Raw genomic sequence first — 27,155 nt, 5'->3', positions numbered from 1 at the left:
ACATTGAACATAAAATATCAAGGGAGCAAAGAGTTTCACTACATCCCGGTCAATGGAGAATATGGCACAGCATAGAATAACAGGGACCTGATAAAGGGATTTTTATTAGAGAATTCAGAACTCTGCAATGATACAGCTTCTCCATAATCTTTCAAAAAGCAGATGAGATATGAGGATTAGTGCAAGAAGGAAAAAAGAGTAGGGAGCAACAGAAAAATTCCAAAAAAGTCAAGGAATTCTGAACAAAGACTAAAAAGATGGATGCAGGAAGAGAGGAGACCCAGAATCCAAATAACTATGCTTGGAGGACACTGGGTACCACTGGCTCTCCCTCGGCCTGACAATATTTACTTGCTGACTTCTCAGCCTTGGGATGACCGGACTCCCGGGAAAAACAATAATGCCAGGTGATACCAGTTGCATTCTTGGATATTTATCTTTATCCAATCAGCAGTAAAGCTGTTACCATAATACCCTGATCAATAATTTGCTACCCAAACTGGAACACCATGACCTTTAAATACAACATATTTCACGTGAAGGGCAAGTACACATAATAGTTCTTTCTCGGTGTGCTGCAGGGGGAGTGGCTACGAGTACTCTGGATGTTTAGACACCAATAAAACACTGTTTTGTAAACAGCCAGAAATACAAAATGGGCACCACTTTATCTTAAACATCAATGCACAAAAACCTGTATTATTCGAAACAAAGAACGAACAAGCTGCAATGGAATCACTGGCCTAACCAAAGATTTTGATATAGTCACCAGACCCAGCCTGGCAGCTACTCAACAGATCTTGTTACTCAGGTAATTTTCCCAGTCCCCTGAAAATATTTCCAGGACCGTTTAGAAAATCGTAAGTTAAATGCCATTAATTCATGTATTCATTAGACAGTACCAAACACTTTTTTTGTGCACAGAATTTTGAACTAGAAACTGAAGAGCTCATAGGAGAACACAGGAACCAAAAGACATAAAAATCTTAATCCCTATTTATAAACTAGCCGAGGGAATAACACAGTCTTATGATGTGTTTAATGAGGCTAGTATTATGTGCAAGGCATTGTATATAAGAAAAGAATGAGTAAAGCGTGGTTTCAATCCTTAACCCCAGAGTAGCAGAAAGCCAAAATATTAGGAAAAGGGGTGCACAGGCACAAATGCAAAATGATTTGTCTCCTACTAAGGGGAGGAGAATGTGCAATTTGTAAGAAATGGTTTATTTGGGGAAATAGATCTATTTTCAATTGCATTTTACAAGAGTTATATATATTTGACACTAAACTTGTCGTCCCGGAGAGTTATTTTACGGGCATAGTCTACCAAATCTCTAGTTTACAAAGACATGCCCAAGAGTTCAATAAAGGACTTTAAAGCCAAGTTTAGGATGTATTATCGATACATTGTAATTGTCTTCCTTCTCAACCAAATGCCAACAAAAACCTTGATCAGTCAACAAGTACAGGGAATATATACACTGAGAGCAAAGCATATCACAGACAGTTCCTGGCCTTAGAATTTTAATATACACTTTCAAGTGCAGTCCCCTGCATGTGAAAACCTCCACAGACCAGTCTGTGGCAGGATGGATCTCTGTTGCTCTCCCCGCTACAGAACATGAAATCTACTCCAATAAGGTCTGCGAGCTGTTTCGGTAGAGGTGGAATTAATCAGGAAGCACTTCCTGCATCTGGGAGGTTCCCGTGATTTTAAAATTCAGGAGGATTTAAAAAAAAGAAAAGGACAGAAATAATTCAAAGTATTTGGAAAATTTGAAAAAGGTTGGGAGTAGGCGGGGATGAGCTGCTTGGAGCCAGGCGGTAGAGGTATGAAGTAGTAAGAGGCAGGATAAGGGCGTGGTTAAATATTTAAGCTGCAGAGCTGGGCAACCTTAGTGCTTCTGGTTACTTTCTGTAACTTGGCCCGTGGCAAGTTACCTATCTAAGCCTCACTTTTTCTCAACTGTAAAATGAAGTAACAGCTCCAACCCATCATGGTAGTTATGAGAATCGATTAAAACCCTTTTTTTTTTACATTATATTTATTGGGGTGACATTGGCTAATAAAACGATATAGGTTTCAAGTGTACATAATACATGCATCTGTACGGTGAACTGAATTTAATTTAATCTGTTCAATTAAACTTTATAAAAATATATATTTTTTACATTAAAACACTTTAAAAATATTTAGCCCCAGAGTCTGCCATATAAAAATACCCTAAGTTGCTATTGTTATTGGCAAGAAGAAATCTGGCAAATGCTCAAGCTCAAAGCAAAAGCGAGACATCTTTAATACGGCAGATCCGGGGGACCCCTGACAGCCCTCCTCCGCTGTCTGTAGGGTACATAGTTCCTTTAAGACACACTCTTTACAGTAACTTCCATAGCTGGTCCCTAGCTCAGTGATTATTATAGTGTGTTCACAGGCTCAGCCGCCCCGTGTGCTTTGCCATCTACATACGTTACCTTCTGCATCTCTTCTCTTGGATCCTTCCCCGAACCATAGCTTTCCCCCTTCTCTTATTTTCCTTAACTGACCCCGAATTCTCAGTTCACCCGGGCTTGAAACCACAGCCATTTTCCCTCCCTTTTCTCTCGCCACAGCCTCGAACCTATCACTTTACGTGATCGAGATCTGTATCGATTCTTCCTACACCAAGTCTCCCACATCCATCTCCTCCTCTCACTGTCAGCATCGCCCCCCAATTCAAGCCCTATTACCTCAAGCTTGGAAACCACAGGCGCGGACTCCGGCCTGCGATCTCTGTTCAGGGTAACCCTTCTGCCGTGACATCAAACCCCACAAACCTTTCTCCCTGCTCGTCCTGACTTAACGCAGATACCCCTCCCGTGAGTCACTAGCGTGCCTGGGCCTCAGTCTCTCCATTGCTAGAAAAAAAAATCTCTCCTGATATCAGGTTTCAGTGGACCCTTGAACAACCCGGGTTTGAAAGGCAAGGGTCCACTCACACACAACTTTCTTTTCAATAAAGACTGTGAATGTATTTTCTCTGCCTTGTGATTTTCTCAATAATATTTTCTTTCCTCTAGGTTACTTTATTACAAGTATATAATACATATAACACACAAAACAGGTGTTAATCGACTGTCAATGTTACTGGTGAGGCTTCTGATCAACAGCAGGCGATTAGTAGTTAAGTTTTGGGGGAGTCAAAAGTTATACTCCCATGTTTGACTGCAGGGGCCCACATTGCTCAAAGGCCAGCTGCTGCACAACTGTATGTTCTCTTCTTGTGTCTGGTTTCTCTTCTGCCCCATTAGATTAGCCTTTATTCCCCAACCATCCCTTGGGCTTTGCTCATTGTCCCTGTCCAGTTTGTTATGCGAACGCCTAGCATAGATCTTGGACACAGTAGGCGCTGAATGAGTATGTGTGAAGTAAGTAAAGAGATGAGAGCTATTGCCTAAGCTATTTCCCTTTCCTCTCTTCTGATGGAAGGTTCTCTCTATCTCAGAGATCTAGCTCAGAGGCTCCTCCATGGCCTGACTTCCCTCTTCCCCCACAGGTCTTACAGCTCTCGTTTCATCTCTGAAAACTCTTAGTTTGCTAATATGCCAGTGACCATGTGTTTCACTTCTATATTCTACATGGTGCTCAACACAGGGCTTTGTTGAATTACCATCCCCATTTCACCCACTGTGCCCCATGGGCAAATCTTGTCTTTTCACAGAGCTGTCCTCCCCCCCAGAGGAAGATGATCCCCAAAGTCAATACACTTCCTCTATGGGTACCACTGCTTCCAGCAAAGTTTCAGGCACACAGAACTGAGAAGCAAGGGTTGGTTCCCTAGCCCAGGAGGGTGTGTGTGGGATAGGACACCTGCAGCGGTAGCTGGAACACAGATGGGGGGCAGAGGGAGGCAGTGAAAGAGGCCGTGATCACCTCAGTACAAGTCAGTGAGGTTGTAAAAAAAAATGACTGGGGAAAAGGGAGGACATTCATCCAGGAACAAGAAGGAAGTCCTTAGCAACAGACTGAACATGGACAACAAAGGACAGAGAGACAGAGGCAGTGACCCCAAGGGGCACGGTTTGGGGGAAAAACAGCAGGTTGGTTTCTGATCCCTGAGAACACACAAACAAGAAGTTAGGCAACCGGTGTGCACGGTGCTGCAGAGTCAGCCTGCGCTAAAGATTAACAGCCGATCTTAAAGGGGACAAAAGATCAGGAGCCAGCTTGCAGGGCGACAAACACCTCATCAGCAGCAGGCAGCAACTGCAGGGTGACACAGGCCCGTAGCTCCACCGTCCTCCGCAGAAATAGGCACCATTTGATCACTGAACATTCAACAGAGCATCTCAATAAAGCAAGGACATCTTTGGAGATGGCTATGCAACTAGCCAGTGGCTCCCAGGTTTCCTGAGAGAGAAAACCAATGCCATCCTCCAGACATTGAGAAGAAGCAGTGGAAAGCTGGAAATCTGAGTTCTGGTTAAATACTAACTCCTAAATTCCTAATCTGTGGGAGGCCAGAAACCATGCATAACCAAGGGTAGTGATCAGCACTTTGTAGGGGCCCAATAAAATGTTTATGAGAAGGCTGGTGATTGAGGTAGAGTCACTCAGTAAGAGAGAAGACCTAGGTAGGGTGCCTGAGACATAGCAGGATCTCTACGAACGCCTTGGACTTCCCTGACTGCCACTCTACAAGCATGGGTATCTGACTTGGGCAATTTGGTGACAAGGCTTCTTGACTGAGGCCCTGCTTTAAATACCTTTCTTCACACCCCCCCCTCGCCACATCTGGCACAACAGCATGCATATAATATGCACTCAATAAATATCTGGCTATTTATTGCACTCAATAAATATCTGGCTATTGACTGGGAGCACCTATCAAGGCTAAAATCCATCCCGTACTGAACTGGCAAAATGAGTCTTCAGAATTTCAGTCAATTGGTCAACTAAACTTTGCTGATAAACGGCATTGTTTCTGATGAACAGAGTAGATGACAATACATTATATGTTGTAAGCCACACCTGTGGTTATAGGATTTAAGCTGAAACAGCTCAGACCTAGAGCTCACTAGCCTCCAAACAGACACATACACATACACACACACACACACACACACACGCCAAGATGGTTGTGCACGATCAAGGGCTGATAAAGTTGTTTGTATATACTATATAGAGACAGACGGACAAGAATTGACAGCATAATAGTCTCAAGAAGGGTTGTTAATATGTAAGAAAGAAGGATACTGGGCCCAGCCAGCCGAGTGTTTTAAAACTGCATTTTCTTTGCTTTTTGCTTTTAAATTACACACTGCAAAGTCACCAAGGAGAAAGCTTTAAGAAAACTTTCATTTGCTATGGTACCAGCTCTCTGGTCTTTCTTTGCTTAAAAAAATAAATAAATAAACCCTCTGGAAACATTTCTTTCTTCTCATAGACATTAATAATGATAGCTTGAACTGTAAAGATTTGGTTTTACTGAAGGTAATGGAGTAATGTTTATTTCCATTAGACTGGGCCTATAAAATCTTCTTTTTATAACCGTGAGCCTACAATTTCCAAACAGCAAAGCTTGACATTTTGGTGTCTGACAGGCAACACTTAATATTGGGATGTTTTAAAAATCTATATGAAAAAAGCTCTTAATACCAGATAGGCCGAACATTTTCCCCGCAAATGGTTTGTTTTAGCTATCTCTCTTCCTCCTGGACAGACGGGGAAAATCAGACAGCTTACTGGCTTAGTTCGTTAGGCCAGGTTAAAGGACGCAACGCAGCAAGGCTCTTAAAGGAGCTTACCCCTGAGCTAAAAATAGCAGGTACTAGAGAATTATCTTAAATACGACCAAATTTGTTCTGTACTGTGAATGCAGATAACTGGAATATGTTTCCATTTTTAGTCATTTTGGGGCTTTTTTTTTTTCCAAAGTTTGGCTGGTGGTAGCTGACTATTGAATTCATTTCTGACTCAATTTGTCACATTTGCTATGAGAGATACCGCCCCCCGGGGTGCTTGACTGAGGAAGGCCTCTTATTTCCTTCCCTCTGCTGCTTTTGTTCAAGTCTAATGAGGTGGAAGACTGCTAGGTGTCCAGCGTACAGGGCTCATTAGAAGGCAGATTCATGAGCAGATGTGATGAGGAGCCTACTATGTGCATCTTTTTTCTTGACCCTTCTATCTTCCCCCTAAGAGGTGAGAAACACAGTTTGCTACATTTTATAAATAAATAAGCATCTGTTTAATTTCCCATGTGGTAGAGCCTCGTGAATAAACAATTTACTGACAGCGGATCAATTTTCCTCTCTCCTCGCCGTTTCAGGGACGTTCGTACTGCTGTGTCTTCAAGGCGCTTCAGTTCTAACTTCACCCCTGCATTCATCCCCCTCCCTTAGAATCAGTTGTTGAAGTCTGTCTTTTTCACCAGACAGCCAACTCCTCTGTCTTAAGAATTATAGACATAATACCTCTTTGTGTTATGACCACCTCAGTTGGTGCCTGGCACATAGTTGGTGCTCTTTAATTAGCAGGTCAGTTTAAGAGTTAATAAAACCAGCCCCTGTATTAGAGCATCCTATATAATAGCATAATGAATATAACACTAGAGTCAGCTTGTAGCCCTGGGCTGGGTAAACTGTTCTAACAAAGATAACTCATCAAGGCCTTTGCTAAAATAGCATGGATGACCAGGCATTCAACTGCTCCACAAAAACCAGAAAGAAATTTGGGTTAATGGGATCCTCTCTCTTTTCTCTTTTTGTACCCTGGTTTCTATGATCCTTGCCTATAAATGAAAGCAAGGCCCAAAACATTCACAACTGCTGAAAAGCCCAAACGCCTTGGCAGACGAGCCATCCGTCACCACCTCACCACTTCTTACAGTGCTTGACTTTTCCAAGATTCCAGGTAATTACCATACAGTGATGGTGTAGCAAACGTGTTCAATCATGTAGTCACCTCCACAAGAGGTAAATTCTTTGTATTATAATTTCTGACAAGAGAACTACAATAACAACAACAACATATTGGCAAAAATGTGGAGTCTGGATGTATTGGGAAAGTCAAAGCTAGTTAAGCAGTTATAAGAACAGTATACTGGGAACCTATGGTCATGCATTTTCAAGAGTTCCCAGGTAACAGCAGGCTCCTTGTAGAGAGGCAGAGCTACTCTGATTTCCGAAAACCTAGAAAGAACCTATTCTTTAGTTCTTCGTTGAGTGTGAGAAATGTTTCCTCTTCTGTAGGGAAAAGGAGTGAATGCTCAATGGCCACTATGGAAATATGGTCTTTAGTTCTTCACTGAGTGTGAGAAATGTTTCCTCTTCTGTAGGGAAAAGGAGTGAATGCTCAATGGCCACTATGGAAATATGGTGGTGCTTTCACATGCCAACGCACATTGGCTGAACACAGTCACGGGTCTTAGAACTGCCATCCAACCCACCCTTAGATTTTCATCTGAGCAGCACGTCTCCTCAGTGACTTAGAAGGTAAGTCCACAGACACCCTGGCAGTCACACAACATACTGCTGTCATTGTTGGCTCTGTTTACCATCCATTTCTTAGAGAACATGCTCTCAGATCTTTGGTATGTCTTATTTTTAGTAAGATTGGTCTGAATGGCCAAAAAGGTCATATTCTCTTTCTTTCTCTCTCTTATCTATCTATCTATCTATCTATCTATCTATAATCTATCATTTATCTCTCTCTCTCTCTCTCTTTCGCCCTTTCTCTCAATCTGGCAGAACCACTACAAATCCATACATTAACAGACATCAAGATAGAGTTCCATCCAATGTGCATGGAATCACATTAGGCAATGAGGAGGTGCTGAGGCATCAGCTATGGCACACCAGTTCCCTCATACGATTCGCACTATTGCCTGAGGCCACAGCCAGAATACTACCCCTTACACAACTACAACCACAATGTAAAGGCCTTCCCCAAAGGAAAAGGTGCTCTTTTGCTCATGTGACAATAAACACTCACTTTGTGCCCAAGAGGACCCCAGATAGTATCCTAAATTTAGCGACCTAATAGTTTATCCTTTGCCTGGCAAAAACTCCAACTGAACCCAGACCAAAACAATTAGCCTTTAGAATAGCTCATTGTTCTAATGCAGTTTATGGAAATGATGTCTGTGGAAAATTTCCTTTGGATTCTTACCACTCACGACGTATTTCCACTGGCACTCAAAGGAGGACAGATTTCATTTCTGATCATGGCCAACTGCACACCGTTCTCTGTCCCTGCCTCTGTACTTAATTTGCATTGATACCCTCCCTTCCACTGCTGGGCTCCATAGAGGAACATGAGATGGCAGGACAGCAGCCTCACGCACAGCCTGGAATCAGCTTTTATGTTCCTGGATGAAAGGTTGGGTGGAAAGGCTTACCACCGGCACAATTAATCTGGTCACCCAGGGACCATCCGCTGGTTCAAGAATAGCTCAGAGGTGAGTGATGGACAGGGTCACTGCTGGCTGACTGTATCAGGGGCTATTATGACAGCCATAAAGCGGAAGAAAAAAACTGAACAAGGGGAGAATTACTCCTGAAAGGGACATGAAGAGAGACACAAATGCCTCCGTACAAAAGATAAACGTGAGAAAGTACCGTGGGGAGCCGGGCTGCTCACACAAGTCACAGCCGACAGCATTCTTTGAAATGGCCGAAGTTTGAATATTAATGAGGGGTCATCACCTACCAAAGCTCGGGGTCTGTATAGAGAAAGCCAAGCTGTCCATTCTCTCCCCTCAGGTGAAAGGTGACAGAACAAGGTGAGGGAGTTTGGGTAAAGCAGACACAATTATAGCATTCCTTGGGTTTCTAGACAGAAATTAGATTTATGGAACTCAATTTTGTACATTATCTAAAATCTTTACCTAAAACCGAGCAGCACATTTTAGCGATTATTTTGCAGTTGCTAAAGTTTGTGATTTATTTATAAGTCTCGTCAAATAAAATGGGAAAGAAGGAGGAATTACTCATCTTACCAATATTACAATTGAGTGAGCTCCAAATGACTACATACATGTGAATTATGCACTGTTGGGGTGGCGGTTTATTTGGGGACTAGTTAGGGAAGCAGCAAAGGTGGAAAGTAATTCATTCAAAAGTAATGTGGGGAAGTTACTTTTAAGTGTAACTCTGCTGAGCTGCATTTGTCTTGACCAATGAATGGTCTGTATTTACTATTGACAAGAAAAAAAAAAATCAGTGATCTCTGCCAGAGGAGATTTAAGAGCTGTATATTTTAAGAGAGGAAGTAAACTAATGGACCATTCAAGCAAGTTCCACATTTTGTGGAGCATTTTTGCATTCAGCACCGCTACCTGGGAAAGACTTCCAGGATGCTATTGGGAGTCCGCACATTTCTGAGCGCTATGTAAGCGGATGTGTATCAGTGCGCATGCCCTGTTCGTGTCCCATTGCCCCGCCCTCATCTCCAAAGGCACTTGTGCAGATGAATGCAGAAATGGATTCGCTTAAGCATCCAATTTTTTTTTAATAAAAGCATTTAATGAAAAGGTTTTAGAATCATTTACATAGTTCCCTCATCTAAATTAAAAAAAAAAAAAACCTGTAAAAATTTATTTCTGTAGCTCTCTGTGATATTGTAAAATGACTGTAGGGAGCCGTTTAGAAATACAGCCCTGAGAGATAGAAGGCTGTTTGCTCTCAAACAAAATGGCCCCGACAGCCCTATTTTGAGGGTTTGTGTGCTTTTGTTAGTTTTGAGCTTCGTCTCTTTGGGTGAGGGCCCACTTCCTTCTGCGATCTCTACTATGAGCTTTACCAGCTCCTCTCCTTAATTTCTTAAATTATTTCTTCTTATCTCTCATGTGCTTGGGAAACAGATAACTAGATTGCTTAAAACTATAAGGAAGACCAAAGGAAGCATGTGTCAGTGCGGGCGGGGGAAGCTTGTCTGGGAAGAAACGCAGTTAGTTTCAGGGGACGATTTTTCTGCCTCTGGCTGGGCTCCGCAGAGACGTTTTTACAAATGGTGTATTTCTCAGCTATATTCCAGACAATTAATAACACTGTTAATAACGGTCAGAGAAAATGAGGTCTACTCCTACAAATTATAAAAATAACCACTGTGATAAAGTAAAAAATACACCTTATCTACGGAACATACATCTTTTCCTTTGGCTGTAAAAAAAAAAAAAATGTAGCTGGAAATAAAAGTAAACCAGCAACGAAAGGGAAAACATGGGAATCCGCGTTTGGCTTTTCTGTCCCACCAACCACCACCCACCGAGGCAGCAGTGAGGTCACACAGTGCCGTCCCAGGGTGTCTTGCCTTTTGCTTACTCAGAGAAAAACCCCATTTGCCATTCACAGACCAATTAAACCGAGCGCAGATCACGCTTCATGGATCGCTGGACTCAGTCATCTGCCAAGAGGCAGCAGTCAGTGATCTCCTAATGCATCTGAACACAAAATTCGTCGGGTTTTAGTGGACAGAATGCCTCCGTTGAAACTTTAGGCCGGAGCAAATATTGCAAAGCGCTTCAGAGTAGATTCGTCCCAGGAGAAATTGACACAAATTCCTTCAGGACAGGAGCAGCCACCTCAGCTACATGCCAGGATTGGCTGGTGATAGGATTAGAGCAGCTAGAAAGTGGCACTGTGACCTAATGCAACTCTCAAATCTGTTGCACACAGAGCCCCGGAATTGGGGACCGATGGCAGGAAAAAGAAGTCATAGAGCGCGTGCAGCATGGCCCTGTTCAGATGCTCCGGCATGTGCCGGGACTTCTCTCTGGTGGGAACAGAAGGTGAGGCTGCCCATTAAGCAGCACTGCCTGAAAGGGAAAGCCAGGCTGATTTATGCAGCTGAGAGGAGAGCAGGGTGTCTTCGCAAAGCATGTGCTGGCGAGACACAAGAGGATCCTGACATGAGAACACTTCTGGACAGAATCTGAGTTGGCAGGGGATCCCTGGACTCCCGGGACAACTATGTCTGGAATACAGAAGCTCCTACTTCTCACCTGAACAAATGACATGGCACCCAGGGAAGCTAATGTCCTTAGGCCGAGAGCCCATGGAAAAACCAAGGGCATGCCTGTAATAGAGGAACGATTTTCCCTATGTAAGCACCATTCAAAAGCAGAGATAAACTTCTCAGAAAGGACTGGGGAGAGGAGATGTAAGCTGGAGTGTTACAGGAAAGCCAAAGCGACCTATCAGACTTAGGCTCAGAAGAGGTGTAACGACAGAAAAGAGTGAGAGAGCATGCCCCCATCCAGGGAACAGGACTGGCCCTGTGTAAGACTGTCCCATGAGACCATGAGAAGAAAGCTCCAAGAGATAGAAAAGCCACATGTTTAGGATGTCACGTGTAGGCAAGAAGCATGTCAGCCCTTCCACCTGGACTGAAATACCATCTCAGAGAGAAAGGCCAGCAGGTCTAAAAAGGTACAACACCGTTTTTCCCAAGGGATCCCCAGAAACGTGGCCAGGGGTGCCATGTTCTAGTCACATCAGTCTTGCAGGCTGTTTAAAGACGTTTCTGCTCACAACCTTGCTCTCTCCCCTGAGGCCGCCCCCTCTTGTCTTCCCTCCGCAAGGGCAAGGAGCAAACTGCCGCTGTCACCAAGAGTCTAGGTGGAGGACACAGTGCAGCAGCCCGCATGTGTGGGACCCTACGTCTGGGCTCTAGGTTGGGAAGAGAAGGTCCCAGGAGCTCAGAGAAATGGTCTCGGGCAACTTCCACTTCAAGGGGAATGCGCTGCCGAAGACGACATGTGTGCCAGTGCGGAGAAGGGCCTAAATACCTGTGACAACCAGGGCAACGGGCAGGTGGGGAAGTCCCTGCTTCACTCCCTTCGTCAGAGCACCTAACTCACTTGAGGTTAAAGGTCTATCTTCATCAGATGCCATGAGCTTCATGGAGCTGCAATCTGTGTCACCTTCTAACCACGGTGTCCCCAGACCTGGGCAAGACCATGAGCACACTGATGGCCAGCCATATAGATAGATGAATGGGTAAATAAACCAGTGAAAGAACAGAAAAGCTTTTAAAAAAAATCAGAAGCATGAACACCTGGGGAAATCTGCAAAAAATGGGAGACCAGCAGGGGCTTTGGTCCTCCCAGTCACTTCCCACGGGAGAAAATGTGAGCCCCTTCCACAAGTGATATGGGACGAAGGGACCAGTGTTAGTAATCACCCCCGTGACTACTGCATTCCACAGTGCTGTCCTGCAGGGTTACAGTTAGCCACTGAACCCGATTCATCGACACAAGCACAGGTACAGGCTGCAGCACCTTCTGTCTTCGGGCCATCTTAAAAGGAAGACATGGAGGATCTGAACACATATAAGAATTTCTCAAAAGTGAAAAAATACTTGGCATCCATTTCATGCCTCGGGTGCAGACACATCAGCCGCTGGGGAAACGCCCTCTGCAAAGCCACGCCCCAGCTCCTCATGACTACCTCTCATCTCTCTCCCCCTTCCTCCTTTCTGTCAGTTGCCCATTTGGTTCAATAATTTCTTTTCTGAGTCTCTCTAAATTCTCACTGTGGGAAAGTTCACCCGAAATGCCCAGCTCTCACTGAAGAGTGTTCAGGTAACAAATTAAGAATTAACTGCAAATGCAATGAGGAGGTTTTCAGAGAAGAGTTAGAGAATTTCATGACAATTAGCACTGATTTGCACTACAAGAATAGAAGGAAAAAAACCCCACCAAAATATTGTTTTAAAGGAGAACAAAAGAAGCTACTCACACATACACAACCCCAAAAAAGGCTCCCAGCACTGGCTGAAAATGATACGATAGGATGATAGAAGAAACAACCCAGATTAGCCAATTAGCATTCACCCAAGAAAAGCGAGCACTGTAGAGAGGGAGGGGAAAGGAATTCATCAACAGTAGTATCAACTTTACAATAGCTCTGACGGTTTATCTGCCCAAAGGAAGTGCTACCTCCCCACGTTTCTGTGACCCTCTCGACAATTCTGGGGGGAAAAAAAACGTTAGTTCAACATTATCGCAAGTCCAGAATATGGCTCTATTTATGTGACAAGTTGACAACATACAATTTCATGCTTGTTGAACTGATCGGTGTTATATATTCACTGTGAATATTATGAAGCTTCACCATTATAAATATGAAACAGTATACACTTATTCAAAATAACTCCAGCAGTGGCAATTTATAGCTTGGTTGTTTGTGTTCTTAGGAGGTCCAAATGCTACCTTAAGAAGCTTCAGCGTGCAGAAACAGATGTGCAGTGTGACTGTGACCAAAACGGGTTGACGATGACCTATGTGAAAGCAAGCTATTACATTTTGGTCTGCATGGCAGCTGACACTGGTTTGTATTTAGATATGTGACTGTTGGGAACACTGTGTCCTTAAAGCTCTGTTTAAACATGGGCCAAGACATTTGTCTGCTGGACTAATTATTTTACCACCCTTCTATGGCAAGTATCACTGTCGTTTTCTTTAGAAAAAAAAGAACGTGAATGTGTACACACACACACACACACACACACACAGGCACACATCTCCACCGTACTGTGTAAAGTTACAGCAAGTATCTTAAACCTTGCTCGTGTCAGGGGAATATTGTCACACGCTCTAGAAAGCCTTTGTTTTGTTGTTGTTGTTGTTTTTTTACAGGGACAGAGAGAAAGTCGAGAGAGGGATAGACAGGGACAGACAGACAGGAACGGAGAGAGATGAGAAGCACCGATCACTAGTTTTTCGTTGCGACACCTTAGTTGTTCATTGATTGCTTTCTCATACGTGCCTTGACCGCGGGCCTTCAGCAGACTCGAGTCCCCTTGCTCGAGCCAGCGTCCTTGGGTTCAAGCTGGTGAGCTTTTGCTCAAACCAGATGAGCCCGCGCTCAAGTTGGCAACCTCGGGGTCTCAAACCTGGGTCCTCGGCATCCCAGTCGAATGCTCTATCCACTGCGCCACCACCCGGTCAGACTCTAGAAAGCCTTTGTACAGGACTGTAGCCCTTTCCTGATCAGGTGCCTGGGAATGGGACAAGGCCACAAACCATCAGGTCGTAAGCTGTCCCCACAACTGGTGTTGGCCAGGTCTTGTCCTCCACTTCTCTCCCCACTCCCTTTCTTTCTCTTAGCGAGCTTCGGCCAATTTGCAAGTGTCTGTTGCTTCCACAAGGACAGATTTGGAGGAGTCGAGAACAATAACAATGTCTCCAAATGTGAGAGGAGAGGAAGGAACAGGCGCCTTGCTCAAGTTAGATATCAAAAATTTGCATAAGTAGTTTTCTGACAACAGAACTGCTATTCGGTGCGAAATAAATTGCTTGTATTGTGTGCAAGGGTCCCAACCTTGACCAAGTTTGTGGTCACTCCCCTGCTGCTCTGTTCCTTAAGTTCACCCAGGTAGTCTTGCTAAAATGCTCCAGTGAGTTGCCTACCACAGGGAGAACTGAAAAGGTAATGGTTTATTTATTTATTATTTAATTTAATGATTTGTTTTTTTAGGTTGACCTGAGAAAAGGCTATTGTGTATATAAGAGTCTTCAACTTCTTTATCTGACTATTCAGAAAATAAATGCAAAGCTTTTGAAACATACGTGAAGTTTTCTGCAGGATTTTTAGTAATGCTCTTTTGTCTCCTCTTGTGTGTGTTTGTTTGCTTAATATTAAGTGACACCCTTCGCTCTTGTTTTAAGATCTAGAAAAGGATTCAGTGACCAGAATCCTGGCTATCTTTTGAAACATTTTAATTATCGTGTTTAGGAACTTCCCCATTCTAACAAAGTTTGCTCTCCAAATATCTGCATTTCTTTCTACTTTTCCTGTTGGACTGAAGTCAAGGTGTTGTTGGTCTGTCTAGTAAAGCCAACCCACATGATAACATAATCACATACGTTCATTTCTCAGGGACCTTGGCGGTTCTTATCTCCCGGCGTTTATGATCTCTCCTGAGCAGCAGCCAGGAATAGCAATCGGCAGCCTGTTTGTAAAGCCATCTTAGTCTGAACCTCGCCTCCTCCTCTGTTATCACCCGGCGATATTCCTCGGCTAAATCCCACACACCCCAGCAGAATTTGCTCCGAGCTCCCTTTCAGAATAATGTAAAGTATTCTCGGTGTGTATGGAACGTATCAAATGTGTCACGGAGGGCAATTATCATTTCAGGGAACGACTTATTAATTGAAGAGTGTGTGCGTGCTTTGCTTAGATTTATTGATATGCTGCCCACTGAACATGCTCGCCTGGAGTTATTAAGTTCACGGTGGTCAGCGCTTCTGACAAGCTTCCCTGCCGTTCGCACGGCCTCAGTCCCTCTCTGGGCTTTCACTCAACGTTACCTCTAGATCACCTAGAACATTAAACACAGTGCTCGGGTTCTGTGTTAAATCACAGCTGTTTCCTATTAAGTGTTCCAGGCTACCCATTTTTATTAACAGTTATTTATTAAATCCTTAATAACATAGATAAAATAGTTAGTTAATTTGTGTGTTGAGCCATGGATGTTAATTTGTAAACATAATAACACACTGCAATCATTTGCATAATAGCGTTTTAATCTTTTTAGTAAAAGCTGTAATTCCCTACAAAGTACACTGCAGTAGAAACTAAGTGACTATTGGTAATAATACAAAAGGCCTTAAAATTCTGATCCTATTATAGTGTTGGAACATACCCAAACTGCTTCCATAATCTCTGAAATGTTACTGTTCTCTGATTTAGGTGTCTGTGTCAAGAATAAAAATGAAGTATAACTGCTAGCAGTAGACTATTTCCTAAATGTAATTCAGTATTCACTAAGCACCAGCACTTTGCAAATAGCTCTGAGGCTCCCCTTCAAAGTTCAGAGCTCCAGTTCTGCCTGCTGAGTGAGGAACACCAAGGAGCTCACGCTGAACTCTGTTGTGCTAAAGACAGGACCCTGATAAACCACGCTGATTTGGCACAGGGCAGGGCATGGGCCACCAAGGATTTAGCAACCGGGTCTCCTCCTTCCTTCCTGCCTTCCCAGCCTGCTTGGACCTCCTTGAACTGACTGCCCCAGAGCAGAAGTTTGGAAGAGAATGAAAAAGTAGGAGAAATACTTCAGGAAGTTAACTTCTAGGGGAAAAAACAGCTCTAGAAGGGGCTTGGTCTCTAGAGCTGATTAACACCAATCACAAGACCATCCAAAAAAAAAAAAAAAAGAGAGAGAGAGAGAGAGAGAGAGAGAAAGTAGTTGTTTAAAAGTCAGGCCAAGTCACTTTACACAAGATCTGGTAATTCATTAATCTGTCCTGCCGCAAACCTTGAATGAATAACTCGCAGTAGTAATGGAGATGGGCAGGTCTACAAAATCTTAGTGTTTAGAATCTGAAACTATTCAAATTATTATATTATTTTGGGACGGAAAAGGCACAAAAATATCTCCCATCACTGTTTTGGGACAAATGGCGTGAAAGAGAAGAAGTCATTTGTCTTCGTAAAATTTTGCCCTTGCCAAGAGTATGAACATGTATTTCATTGTGTAGCTCTCTCCCCTCTCCCTTGCTCCCTTTCCAGCCGCTTGTAATTCCCCATCTCTGGCAGGTTACAGTAAAACACTGTATCCAGCTTTGCTTTCAAACTATAGACCTCAGCGCGCAGTCTCGGAAGTGACCTGAGAGGCTAAAGAAGAAGGGGGAAATAAAAGGTCCTTACAGAATGGTTTTACTCCCCAAGCAATTCATTTTATAAAACCCACAATAAAAGTTTTCACTGCTAAAGGAATGGGCACATAATTATAGGGAAATTAACCTTGCTAAGAATATAAAGTCTAGGGTAGGGAGCAGAGGAGGAACAATTTGGCTTTGCAAGGCAGTCTCCAATGTTCACGTTGTTATCTGCTCTGTGTGTGGGTCTCATTCAGAGGTGAGCCATCTGCTGGGCTGTGTTTCCACGACATTGCACATATAGATAGGGGACGGGGACAGACAGACGCAGAGTATATGTGTAAGGCTACTACGCAAGCACACACAGTTGCTCTACAAACAGACAGTCTGTCCCGTGCAGGACCCTGATTCCTGATGATTTTAATGTAGATAGATATCTATGAAATAAACCAAGAGGCAATGAGCCTCTCTTTTCCTGATTCCTCTCCAAATTTTCCTCCTTGTGAATGTGCTTCTCCACTTTCCTGGCTTCAAAGATCTCCAGTGGAAGCGATGTTTATTAGATGATCTATTGGAGAGTCCAGGAGGTGGGGGTAGCTTGAGACAGGCTCCTCAAACGGCTCACCTATTTCCTGTAGCGCCCACAGTCTCTGACTCAAAATAGTCAGTCTTTAACCAGAAGGGCACAAAATAGTATGTTCTACAATCATCGTGTCTAGTTAAACATATAGATTCTCACGTTCCAAACTGCAAAATGGCTAAGAACTGGATCAGTTCCATTAAAAAAAATAAAAGCAGCCAACCTCATCCTTTCAAACCACAACCTATATTCACAAAAGCAACTGCCAGCAAAGTAAGTGGTGGTGAAAGATGGCCATGTAACCAGCATCCTGTGACTTGCTATTTATTCGTAGGGACTGACGCCAGCAGACAGAACGCTGTGGGTCAGGACTCCCGAGCCATATTTTTCCAGTGGTCAGCATAACGGCGAGGAAGAAATAGGGTGATAAACCAGATGTTCTCAAGATAAGGCAGATGTTATCAAGCCAAGAGGTCTAAAACAGTCTTTAACAGAGGTGTGATGAACACACACACACACACAGACACACACATACACACAAAACGAACAAAACTATTTAGACTCCCTGTGAAATAAGCCAACAGTAGAATTTGCAACTAAAGCAGCACCCAGGCTGGGTCAGGTTGTTGCTTCCTGATTTGTGACTCTGTAGGATGAACATCTAACTGATTTATATCCAGAATTGGAAATTTTGTGGTAGACTACAAATGCAAAGATAAGTACAACATAAATTTTTAAAATACTCCATAAGTCTCCATGAGTTTCAACATTCTTCAATGTTCTTATGTTATAGCCAATTATCTCCCCACTTAAATGGCTATTATTTTCTTACTTGAAGTCTATGTTCTCCATAAGTGTCATTACCAAGTGTGGCAAAAATCTGGCTGTGGGCCGTAAATTTAATTTAAATGACAAACATTTATTGATTGCAAATTGGAAATTCCAGAAATCTTGAAAAAAGTGATTATTGTAAATTAATTCTGTCTCTCCACATAACAAAGCAGAATTTATTCTCCTGATGATTAAATTAAGGTGAGATGGTTTTTCTGCACATTTTTTTTTCTTTCTCTCTCTCTCTGTTTTGTTAAAATTCCAAGAGGTTTGCCATTCATAGAAAAGTCTGTCTGACCACGGGCACAGGCAGAAGCAGGAATTCATTACCAGGGAAGGCTGCAGAATTTCCTCCAAAGAGACAAGTGAGAAAAAGCAGACACCATGTAAATTTGTGGATTGGGTTAAATATGTTCTGCCCTGAAGCAGCAGGGAGATGGAGAGGCCCTTTGTAAAACGACTCATAAGTCTAAGAAAGTACTTCAGTTTCTAAAAGTGAGCAGAAAGTTAACCAGGAAGGTAGCCATGAAGTTCCGATTCTCTTTGGAACATTTTTGAGTTAGCATTCTTTTCACCTCCCTCCTGAACCTACCTCATATTCATCAGGGCTGATGGAATTTTCCTTCAAGGTGTTTTAAGTCTTAGTTCCCTGGATACCATCCCTTCTGCTGTCACCTTGTCCCTTCCCTGCACCTGCATCACATGGCGTTGGAAGGAGTCTGGGCTTGCTGTCTAATTTCCCCTACTTCCTGCTTGTCCATAGTTCCTACAGCTCCCAGAATGATCGCTCTTAAATACCATCTCCATTACATTGCTCTGCTGCTTTAAAAATAATCTCTAATGACACCCCAATGCATGTAAACTCCAAACACTTTCAACTAGGTTCTCATGGCCAGCTTATATTTTGTACCTACTCTAAATCCCAATGTACTATTTCCCCCTCCTGTGTTCCCGTTAATGTATAGTTCAGTGTGAGTAAAGCAAGCCCCTAGACTCCTTACCCCCTCTATGAAAACACTTCACCCTTATTCTCTTAGCAGCCTTGGTGACATTAATCTTGTCAATCCTTCCTTCACCAGGACACACACACACATACACACACACACACATATACATACACATATATATACACAGTCTTGCAATGTCTTCCAGTTGTTACTATATAATACATAAGTAACCCTAGGTACACAAACAGGCATGTACCTGTTTGTATGTACGTTATTTTTTAATTGAGCACACACACATGTATGTAAATATGCATATACACAGTGTCTCACATTGTTTGCTAAATGGCTCACATTTCTTCATTTGGCCTCCTACACGTTTTTCTTTAGGAAGCAGACCCTTTGTGCTTTATAGCTAAACTTTACATTATCTAATGCAGTCTATACCATTCATAACTACATGACCGTCGACTCGTTCCTTAGGCTGCAAATATTTATTGAGCACTTAACCTTCCACCATTTTCTAAGAAAATGTCTAGGAAAACATCAGTGAACAAGACAAACAGATCCCTGGCTCCCCAAATACTCACAGTCCATGGAATAGTCAAGATTGCTTTTTTAACTTCTTGGTAAGTACAGAATATATGCTCATTTTAGACGGAAAAAATAGAATATAACTGAAAGTCTAAAGAAAATTGTAAAATCTGCATTTCCATCGGAATGATCAAGTACTCTTTAAAGCTTTTACGGACCATGCCCTCGGTGCCCTATAAGGGAATCTCTTACAGACAACCGACAGGGCACTGCCCCCCTACTTTTTATCCTATAAAAGTTCACAGCGTCAGACTCTCACAGAGGGTTCGACTAGTTGCCCAATGTGAATGCTGGCTACAGCTGTGAGCCCTTCTCTCCCCACCGGCAAAGACCGGCCTCAGAACCTACTGTGAGTAACGACCTCGAGATAACAACACTCTCATTCACCATGTTCTGAAGAACCCCAAGCACCTGCATTCTTAAGTAACAGACACGCGACTGAAAGACGCCCATTAAAGCAGATGTTAAAATAAAGCAGGGACAAGGTGGCCCACAGTGACCCAGGAGGGGCCTGGGCTATTTAAGCTATCCCTAGGCCACACAATCTCGACACAGTGCCACGCTGTGAAAACATTCCTTGATTCTCCTCCTCCTTCAAACAAAGCACAAAGGCAACACAGGGAAGGAAGTTATGTTGCAATATTCTGAAACATAAATCTTGCTCCCAGCCAGTCCAGGGACAGTATCCTGTTTTCCTGACACATGGATGAGATTCATGGGAGGCCGCACCGATGGGCCCTGTGTCCTGTTTTTCTAAGTGGCGTCTGAATCAAACCTGGTTGCCTGCATTTACACATCCAAACACAGGGCAGTGCAAGCAGACAGCGCTGTGTGTGTGTCCAGTTACTCCACGGATGTACAATCGCGTGTCGGCACACCTTGCCCCCCACCCCCCACCTCAGGAATTCATTCTTTCCCAAACAGTGACATTCAAGCCCATCCCCATTGTTTCCTCCTTCTAAAGTTACATAAAAATTACATTTAGATTCAAAAGTCTTGAAGAGGCCAAAGGAAGAAATTCCTATTTATTATATATACTTGTTGGGCTCTAACATGCTGCTACCCTCTCTGTAGCCTTACACACCCTTTTCTCTCTGCTGCCATTAGACTCCCTTGCTCCTGTGTCCCATGTCCAGCGGAGTCATCCATGAGTCAGGGGAAAGGGTTTAACTGGCGGGGCCTTATTTCATGCTGGGAACCCGAGGTGGATAAGGCTCGCTATTGGCAGATCAGAGGTGGCAGAGACCGTGACTGTTTTTGGCTTGCTCTCCGTACAAGGCCTTCGCAAATGTGATGAGGCAGGGTTTTGGGAACTGGAAGGAAGGTAAGCACAGGTTGAAGTCCGCTGTGGAAGGTTTAAAGGCACAGGCCCTGGGAAATGCCTTCAGGACCCACGCGGCTTCGGTAGCAGCAACACAGAGCTGCAGCCATTCAAGGGTTATGTCGCTGCAGACAGACCTTCTTCACAGGGGGAGACACGATTTTAGAATTCCACCTAAGCTTAACCAACGCTTTTTTTTTTTCTTTTTCCTGTTAGAGAAAAAGATGTCTGAGTTTAGCAACAGAGGGCAAAGAGTAGAGGCATCTTGGCTGTATGCAAGTGCTGGGCAGCGGCTGCTGTTTGTCACGGTGTTGCCACGTATGAATTTACCCTTTGCACAAAGAAGAATGGATTCTGTGACATCAGAGAAAACTGGGCAGGGGCGGGGGATTTCTCTAAACAGCCACTTTTGCTGTCTGTCACATAGAAAATTCCTGACATATCAATCTCAAGGCCCTGGGCATCTTGATTGTTTTAGATGGCTTCTGATTCTTCACACCCCATTCCTTAACTATATTTTCTCTTGGAAATCTGATTGATTCATCTTCAGCGTTTTGTGACGGGGGCTTTCAATGACTTTTTTTCTACACAGGGTGTCTCAACTTTAACAACATCGTCACTTGTAGCTAAATAGTCCTTTGCGGTGGGGGCTGTTCTGTGCACTGTAGGAGAGTTAGCAGCACCCCTGGTCTCAATCCACTAAATGCCATCAGCATCCCCTGCCCTCAGTCCCAGCAATAACATGTGTCTCCAGATACTGCTCAATGTCCCCTCGGGAGCAAAACTGCCTTCAGTTAAGAACCACTGATTTAAAATGACCTAGTGATAGATTAAAATAAATGAACCTTGTGTCTTAGAGCATCCAAAACATCTCTATCAGTGGTAGAAAGTTACATAAGGAAACATAGGAGAGTGTCTTTGTGTAGATTAAGCACCTACGAGAACTAACTAGTTACTGATCCAAATCTCCCACAGGTGGACACGAGGAGAGCCTCGTGCCAGCGCTACCACACGAAATACGGGGACACAGGGTCACGGAGAAAGCTGTCATTTCTGCAACCAGCCCACCCAGCACGCCCTCTCTCCCTGCCTCCTGTTTATTTGCTAACCATCTTCTACAAAATGCATGGCATTCGCCAGTATGGGGAAGCCTGATTTTTAGATAAGAAGTCTATAGAGATGGACATTTTCAAAAGTACTGTTTATTTAATGCAGCATGACTTAAAATGGGCCTGTAACCTGACAAGTGTACTGAATGAGGAATGTTCAATTTACCAGTTCTAACCAGCCAAGTCCTCACATGAACTCTCGAAGACCCGGCTGAGAAGCCTGGGAAAGTGTAATTAACCACAAGCCTTCAGCATTTCCTCCACCGTCCTCCCTTCTCCAGCGCTCCCTCCAGCACGCAGGCCCTCTGCTCAGGACCCACCGAGGGCTCCAGGCGTGTTATAAAACCGTCACTGTCGTCAGAACTACAGCCACCTCAGCTGACCAGCTAGTCCTCCCTGCATGTCAACCAACACTGAAAGACTCTGTTCTATTTTTAAATATATTGAGCAAAGAAGCAGCTTGATGTGTCTTTATAAAGGATGGCTGTCACCCAAATTCATGGTTACTCTATTTTTATCAATGATATCGACTTGGAAGTCAGATAAATTTGGGGCGTATATCGCTGGCTTTTATTTGTCGGCTGTGTGATCTGGGGAAAATCACCTCACCTCTCTGAGGATTCGCTGTCTGCATATGTGAAATGGGAGTGATAAGACCAGCACCAAAACAATAGGTTGTTCTGAGGGATGAGGGACGTGGCGTCCACCAAGCACAAATGTTCCAGAATGTTGGCCATTTTGTCACTGCTGTTATTGTTCTTAACATGACTATATCCAACCTTCACTCATTATTCAACCAGCTCTTCGATGAGCTGGTTGCTGGAAACGCTCAGCCAATATTGTAAAATTGGCTTTCTTAATGACTCAGTGAACATTTATTCACTGTCTTTTATGCACTGGGTGCTGGAAAAACTCAATAAATATTGCAAAATTGGCTTTTTTAATGATTCGAGATTTCAACAACATAATAGTCAAGTATAAGAAATATCTCTGCTAGTGGGTAAAAAAATAAATGTAATGTGCTTAGTATGAAGTCTGGCACATAGTAGGTAGAAAATATTAGATGGTGATGGTGATGCCGGCGATGCTGATACTGAAAACTGGCTGATTTGGTAACTTTTATTCACTCTACTTGCCAGAGTACTCATGTTTGTCCCATAAGAAACCATTTATTTTTAGCAAAGGAGTATTGACCATGTGAGAAAGAACTTTTTTTCCTCAAAGTAACACTTTGCTAGGGGTAGATTAATATTCTTTATTATACGGTAGGTTTATAAAATAAAGAGTATAGAGACTGGGAGGTAATTTTCACAACTGAAAGATCAATTGATTTTAACTAATTTATAAATTAATATTAAAACAGTTGGGTTTGAAGTTTCCAAGATATACAGAAATCAGAGGTATGGATCAAAAATAAAATAAGAAATTGCTCACCTACTTTGTAACGCAAAGAAATGTAGACATCTAATCCCTTAATTTAAAAAAAAATGCTTTCTTTTACATTAATTCCTATAGGCACCGTTTTCTGTGAGAAACAAATAAACAGGTTTAGACTTTTGTTCTTCGTGGTCACTGAGTCTTTCACAATCCTTTAGTATTTCAACATCGTTTAATGCCCTCTGTCGTGGGTCCTTAGCTCTTTAAGTCTTAAAAAAAAAAAAAATCCACGTGTTTTCCAAATACTGTTTTTCACAAAATAGGAAGTACCTAACTGTGATAAAAAAAAGTCTTTTGAGGACAGCAAAGTAAGAAGCCATTATACTTTCAGGCCAATAATCACGCCTGTCTGGCTCAAGCCAAGTTCAATGCGAAATTAATTTTCACCAAGAGGTGTCCTTACCTCAAATATGTTTGAAGGCTCATTGTTGTACTGATTGGATATTATTTCTGATTGGTCACTGCACCACTTGAGTCCACCCAGAAAGCTGTCTGTATCCAAGTCATTCACGTCCAGTTCAGAAAGGTCAAGTTCAGGAAGATCTGGGCAAAGAGGCTGGTCTTCACCAACCAGAGCAGCACACTGCGGGAGGCAGGAGGAAAAGGAAAAAAAAAGCTTTCATTAACTTCAGGAATTTATTAAACTGCAATAGCATGTGATAGGAATTAAGCCTGGTTAATTCAACGACACCACCAGAGCTGGTTTCCAGGGTTTTAGTCACTAGAAAAAAAAAAAAAAAATCCTAAATTCTTTAACACACTTTGCTCCCAAAGGATACTTGGCCTGACCCATTCAGTCCCAAATTTTACCTCCAAATCCACACTTCCGTAAAGCCTTCTCTGATTCTTCCAGTTAGAAATCAACTAGATTTGTTTGTATCTCTCTCTGACAGCCCTTAACCACATTTCAAATTGTTTTCTGGTTAACTATATGCAAAATTTCACTCTATCCTTAGAGTATAATCCCTTTGGAAGGAGGGATACAAATTTGATTTTACCTTGCAATTGACATCACACATAACAGATACAAAATAAACAACTGCTAAATGAAAAATAGAACATCAGAACTCCACTAGGAAAACCTTCTCTATTCACGCTCCTTTTAACCATTATAATCCATATAATTCATTTAGCAGCTAATGATGCAAAGTCCTCTAAAGTGTCCGTAGTTCTCTTGAATGGTGATTTAAATCTTTTAGTCTCACTTGGCTTTTCATGAACTTCTGAACTTCATCTCAACCAGGTCAAAATCAAGTTCCTTGCAATGAAGGACAAAAATTGTATTTTTTTTTAACTGATCTTTATATCTTCCACTATATCTGAGATGCAAGCTGTGTGTGTGTGTGTGTGTGTGTGTGTGTGTGTGTGTGTTAGAGAGAGAGAAAGAGAGAGAGTGTGTGATTGGGATCTGACATTTAGAAAGAAAAATCACTATAACACATGCCATTACCACTATATTACCTTTTATCATTTATGTATTCCTAAACTGTAAGTGCATTCAAAGGAACATTTCTTTGGCATTTAAAAAATAATTTTTATATATTGATAGGTTTAAAATATGTTCTACTGTGGCTTGCTTGTCACTCAGGCAATCTTAAACTGGCATGGTCTTTTCACCTCCTTGCATGGAGCAGGTGGTCTTTTAACTGTCCCACGCTGTGGCTTTTTGAGGAAAGTGGGCCTCTTACCAAAGAGGTGGTCTTCTCATCTCAAACTGGCTATTCGACTGCTGAGTCCTCCCTGCATACTGTGAAGAACTCCACAGAAACTTCCTGCTGCAGGAACCTCGTGATGCCAGAGACATGGGTCATTCTCCACCCACGCGCCAAGGTGTCTAAATCAGCAGGCGCCCACTCTGAAGTGGCACCCTCCTGGCCCTGCCTTCGGGGGGTCAGGGGACATGGCGCAGGCTCGCCCCCGCCCGGGCGGCAGTGGGGCGTACAGCTGAAGATCCAGCCTGACATTTAGATTTTGAATAAAGTAAGTTTTATGCAGATACTGTTCTCCAGCACCCCTGTCATCGCTGGCAGGCTGCATTACACGGGTCATATGCAGCAGCGTGATCCGAGCACCACGCTGGGAAGTAGCTACTAGGTAATGGAGTCAGCAGTTGGGAAGGGAAAGCCGGTGTGGGGGGCGGGGGGCGTGCCTGAATATCGCTGCAGTTTTTCCCTGAGCCCACCAGGCCCCGGTGAGATCCCAAATCGCAGGCACAGAGGCAATGCAAAGAAAGGGCCATCCTCTCCATCAAAACTCTTTTCTTGTCATTTTATTGGTATTTTTTTTTTTTTTTTAATCCAAGTTGGGCCAAAACGACAGGCCAGTATACTTGACTAGGTTTATCAGTAAGGGGAGGCTCGCGGGAAAGATGTCATTCCGGCGCAGCGTCCAGGGCGTGTTTTGGGCGTAGCACTCCCCAGTCTTCATAGCCGCCCACACTGCGTCGCCTCTAAGCACAAACGCACCGTTTCAACCCTTCCACAACGCCATCAAGTCGGAGACACGGGGGTCACTTTTTCAGTGGTGCCAAGACCACGAGGATTTCACTGGGGGATAGAGTCCTTAGGAAGAAAACCACCTACACAGAGACGACGGAAAACAGCAGCAGCAAGAACAAAGTCAGACTTAGGAAGTGGTAGGCCTCTGCGTCTGGCTGGAGTGCCTGCAGGCAGAGCACAGCTCAGAAACCGCCTGGAATGCTGAAGTGTCCCACCAACTGCCGGGCAGCTTCTCACTGTCACTCTTCCACTGCCCCCTCGAGGCACGGCCAGTTCAATACCCTTTCACCTCTCATACACATGTATTTATTTTTAAGTCACTTTTGAAAACCATTAAGAAGATCAGATCGATATTTTTTTGTTATTTTGTTGTCATTCACCTATTTCTTCCCTTTCCTTTCCCCTCTCTCTTTCTCTTTCTCTCTCTCTCTCTCTCTCTCTCCGAAAACTTTTATGTTATGATTAAAAAAGGGCCATGTGCTCTTGCCACTGTTGACATGCTAACAAAATCAGTGCTTTTGAATGTGGCAATCTCCTGATAATCTAAAACATGTCAGTGGCAGCAAGTGTCCCTGTTACTCATTGATACTCAGCCTTTGGAAGGTGCCAGGCGTCCCAGTCCGAGTGCCTGGCTGTCCTCAGCGGCCTGCTGATGTTTACTGCTTCCCTCCACATCTGTAACAGGTGTGCTTTACTGTAGTTACAGACCCACACGCTCCTGGCCCTCTGCCGCTATGACAGCTACTTCACTAGTGCCAGCTTTAATTTTATAATAAGATTTAAGAGGATAAAGCGGTTACCAAACACAAAAGGCTAATTATTGTACGTTATTTTACCCCAACAGACTTTTCTCTTGGTTAAGGAGCAGACAATAAATTAGCTTAAATGCACTGATGATAATGAATCATTATAATTAAGTATAATTCTCCATTAACCTTTCGGAGTTTGTGTGTGTGTGTGTGTGTGTGTGTGTGTGTCACTGATGGTAAATTTTAAAGAGCGAGAGAGAAGAAAGAGTGGACTTGACCATGTTAATTACATTAATGAAAAAAGAATCATACTTCTTAAAAAAAGATTAGTGAAGACGGGGTGGGGGAGGGGGTTGGGTGGGGGGCTGTTAAGAATGACGGTCTTAGTGGAGTGTATGTCATGTGAACCGTCTCTATCAATCTTAGTAACCTTATTGTACATCACCTTCATTAAACTGTAAAACACCGGGGACTCTGAGCAGCTAGAGTGATACAGGCCTTTATTAACCAAC

At 43.2% G+C, this 27,155-nt stretch overlaps 1 protein-coding gene across 1 annotated transcript in view; it reads right to left on the bottom strand.

The window, feature by feature from the left end:
- The window catches only part of PPARGC1A (PPARG coactivator 1 alpha), a 100,808-nt gene that overhangs the window by 71,560 nt on the left and 2,093 nt on the right, over window positions 1-27,155 (bottom strand). Inside the window, exon 2 of the mRNA XM_066278854.1 lies at window positions 23,800-23,979. Within this exon, the coding sequence (XP_066134951.1) occupies window positions 23,800-23,979 (180 nt within the window). The remainder of the gene's footprint in view (window positions 1-23,799; window positions 23,980-27,155) is intronic.

The sequence above is a fragment of the Saccopteryx bilineata genome, chromosome 5, assembly GCF_036850765.1.
Source record: "Saccopteryx bilineata isolate mSacBil1 chromosome 5, mSacBil1_pri_phased_curated, whole genome shotgun sequence".
NCBI classification, from domain to species: Eukaryota; Metazoa; Chordata; class Mammalia; order Chiroptera; family Emballonuridae; genus Saccopteryx; species Saccopteryx bilineata.
Note: the sequence above shows the minus strand (reverse complement) of the source record. Positions and strands in the feature narration are given on the sequence as shown.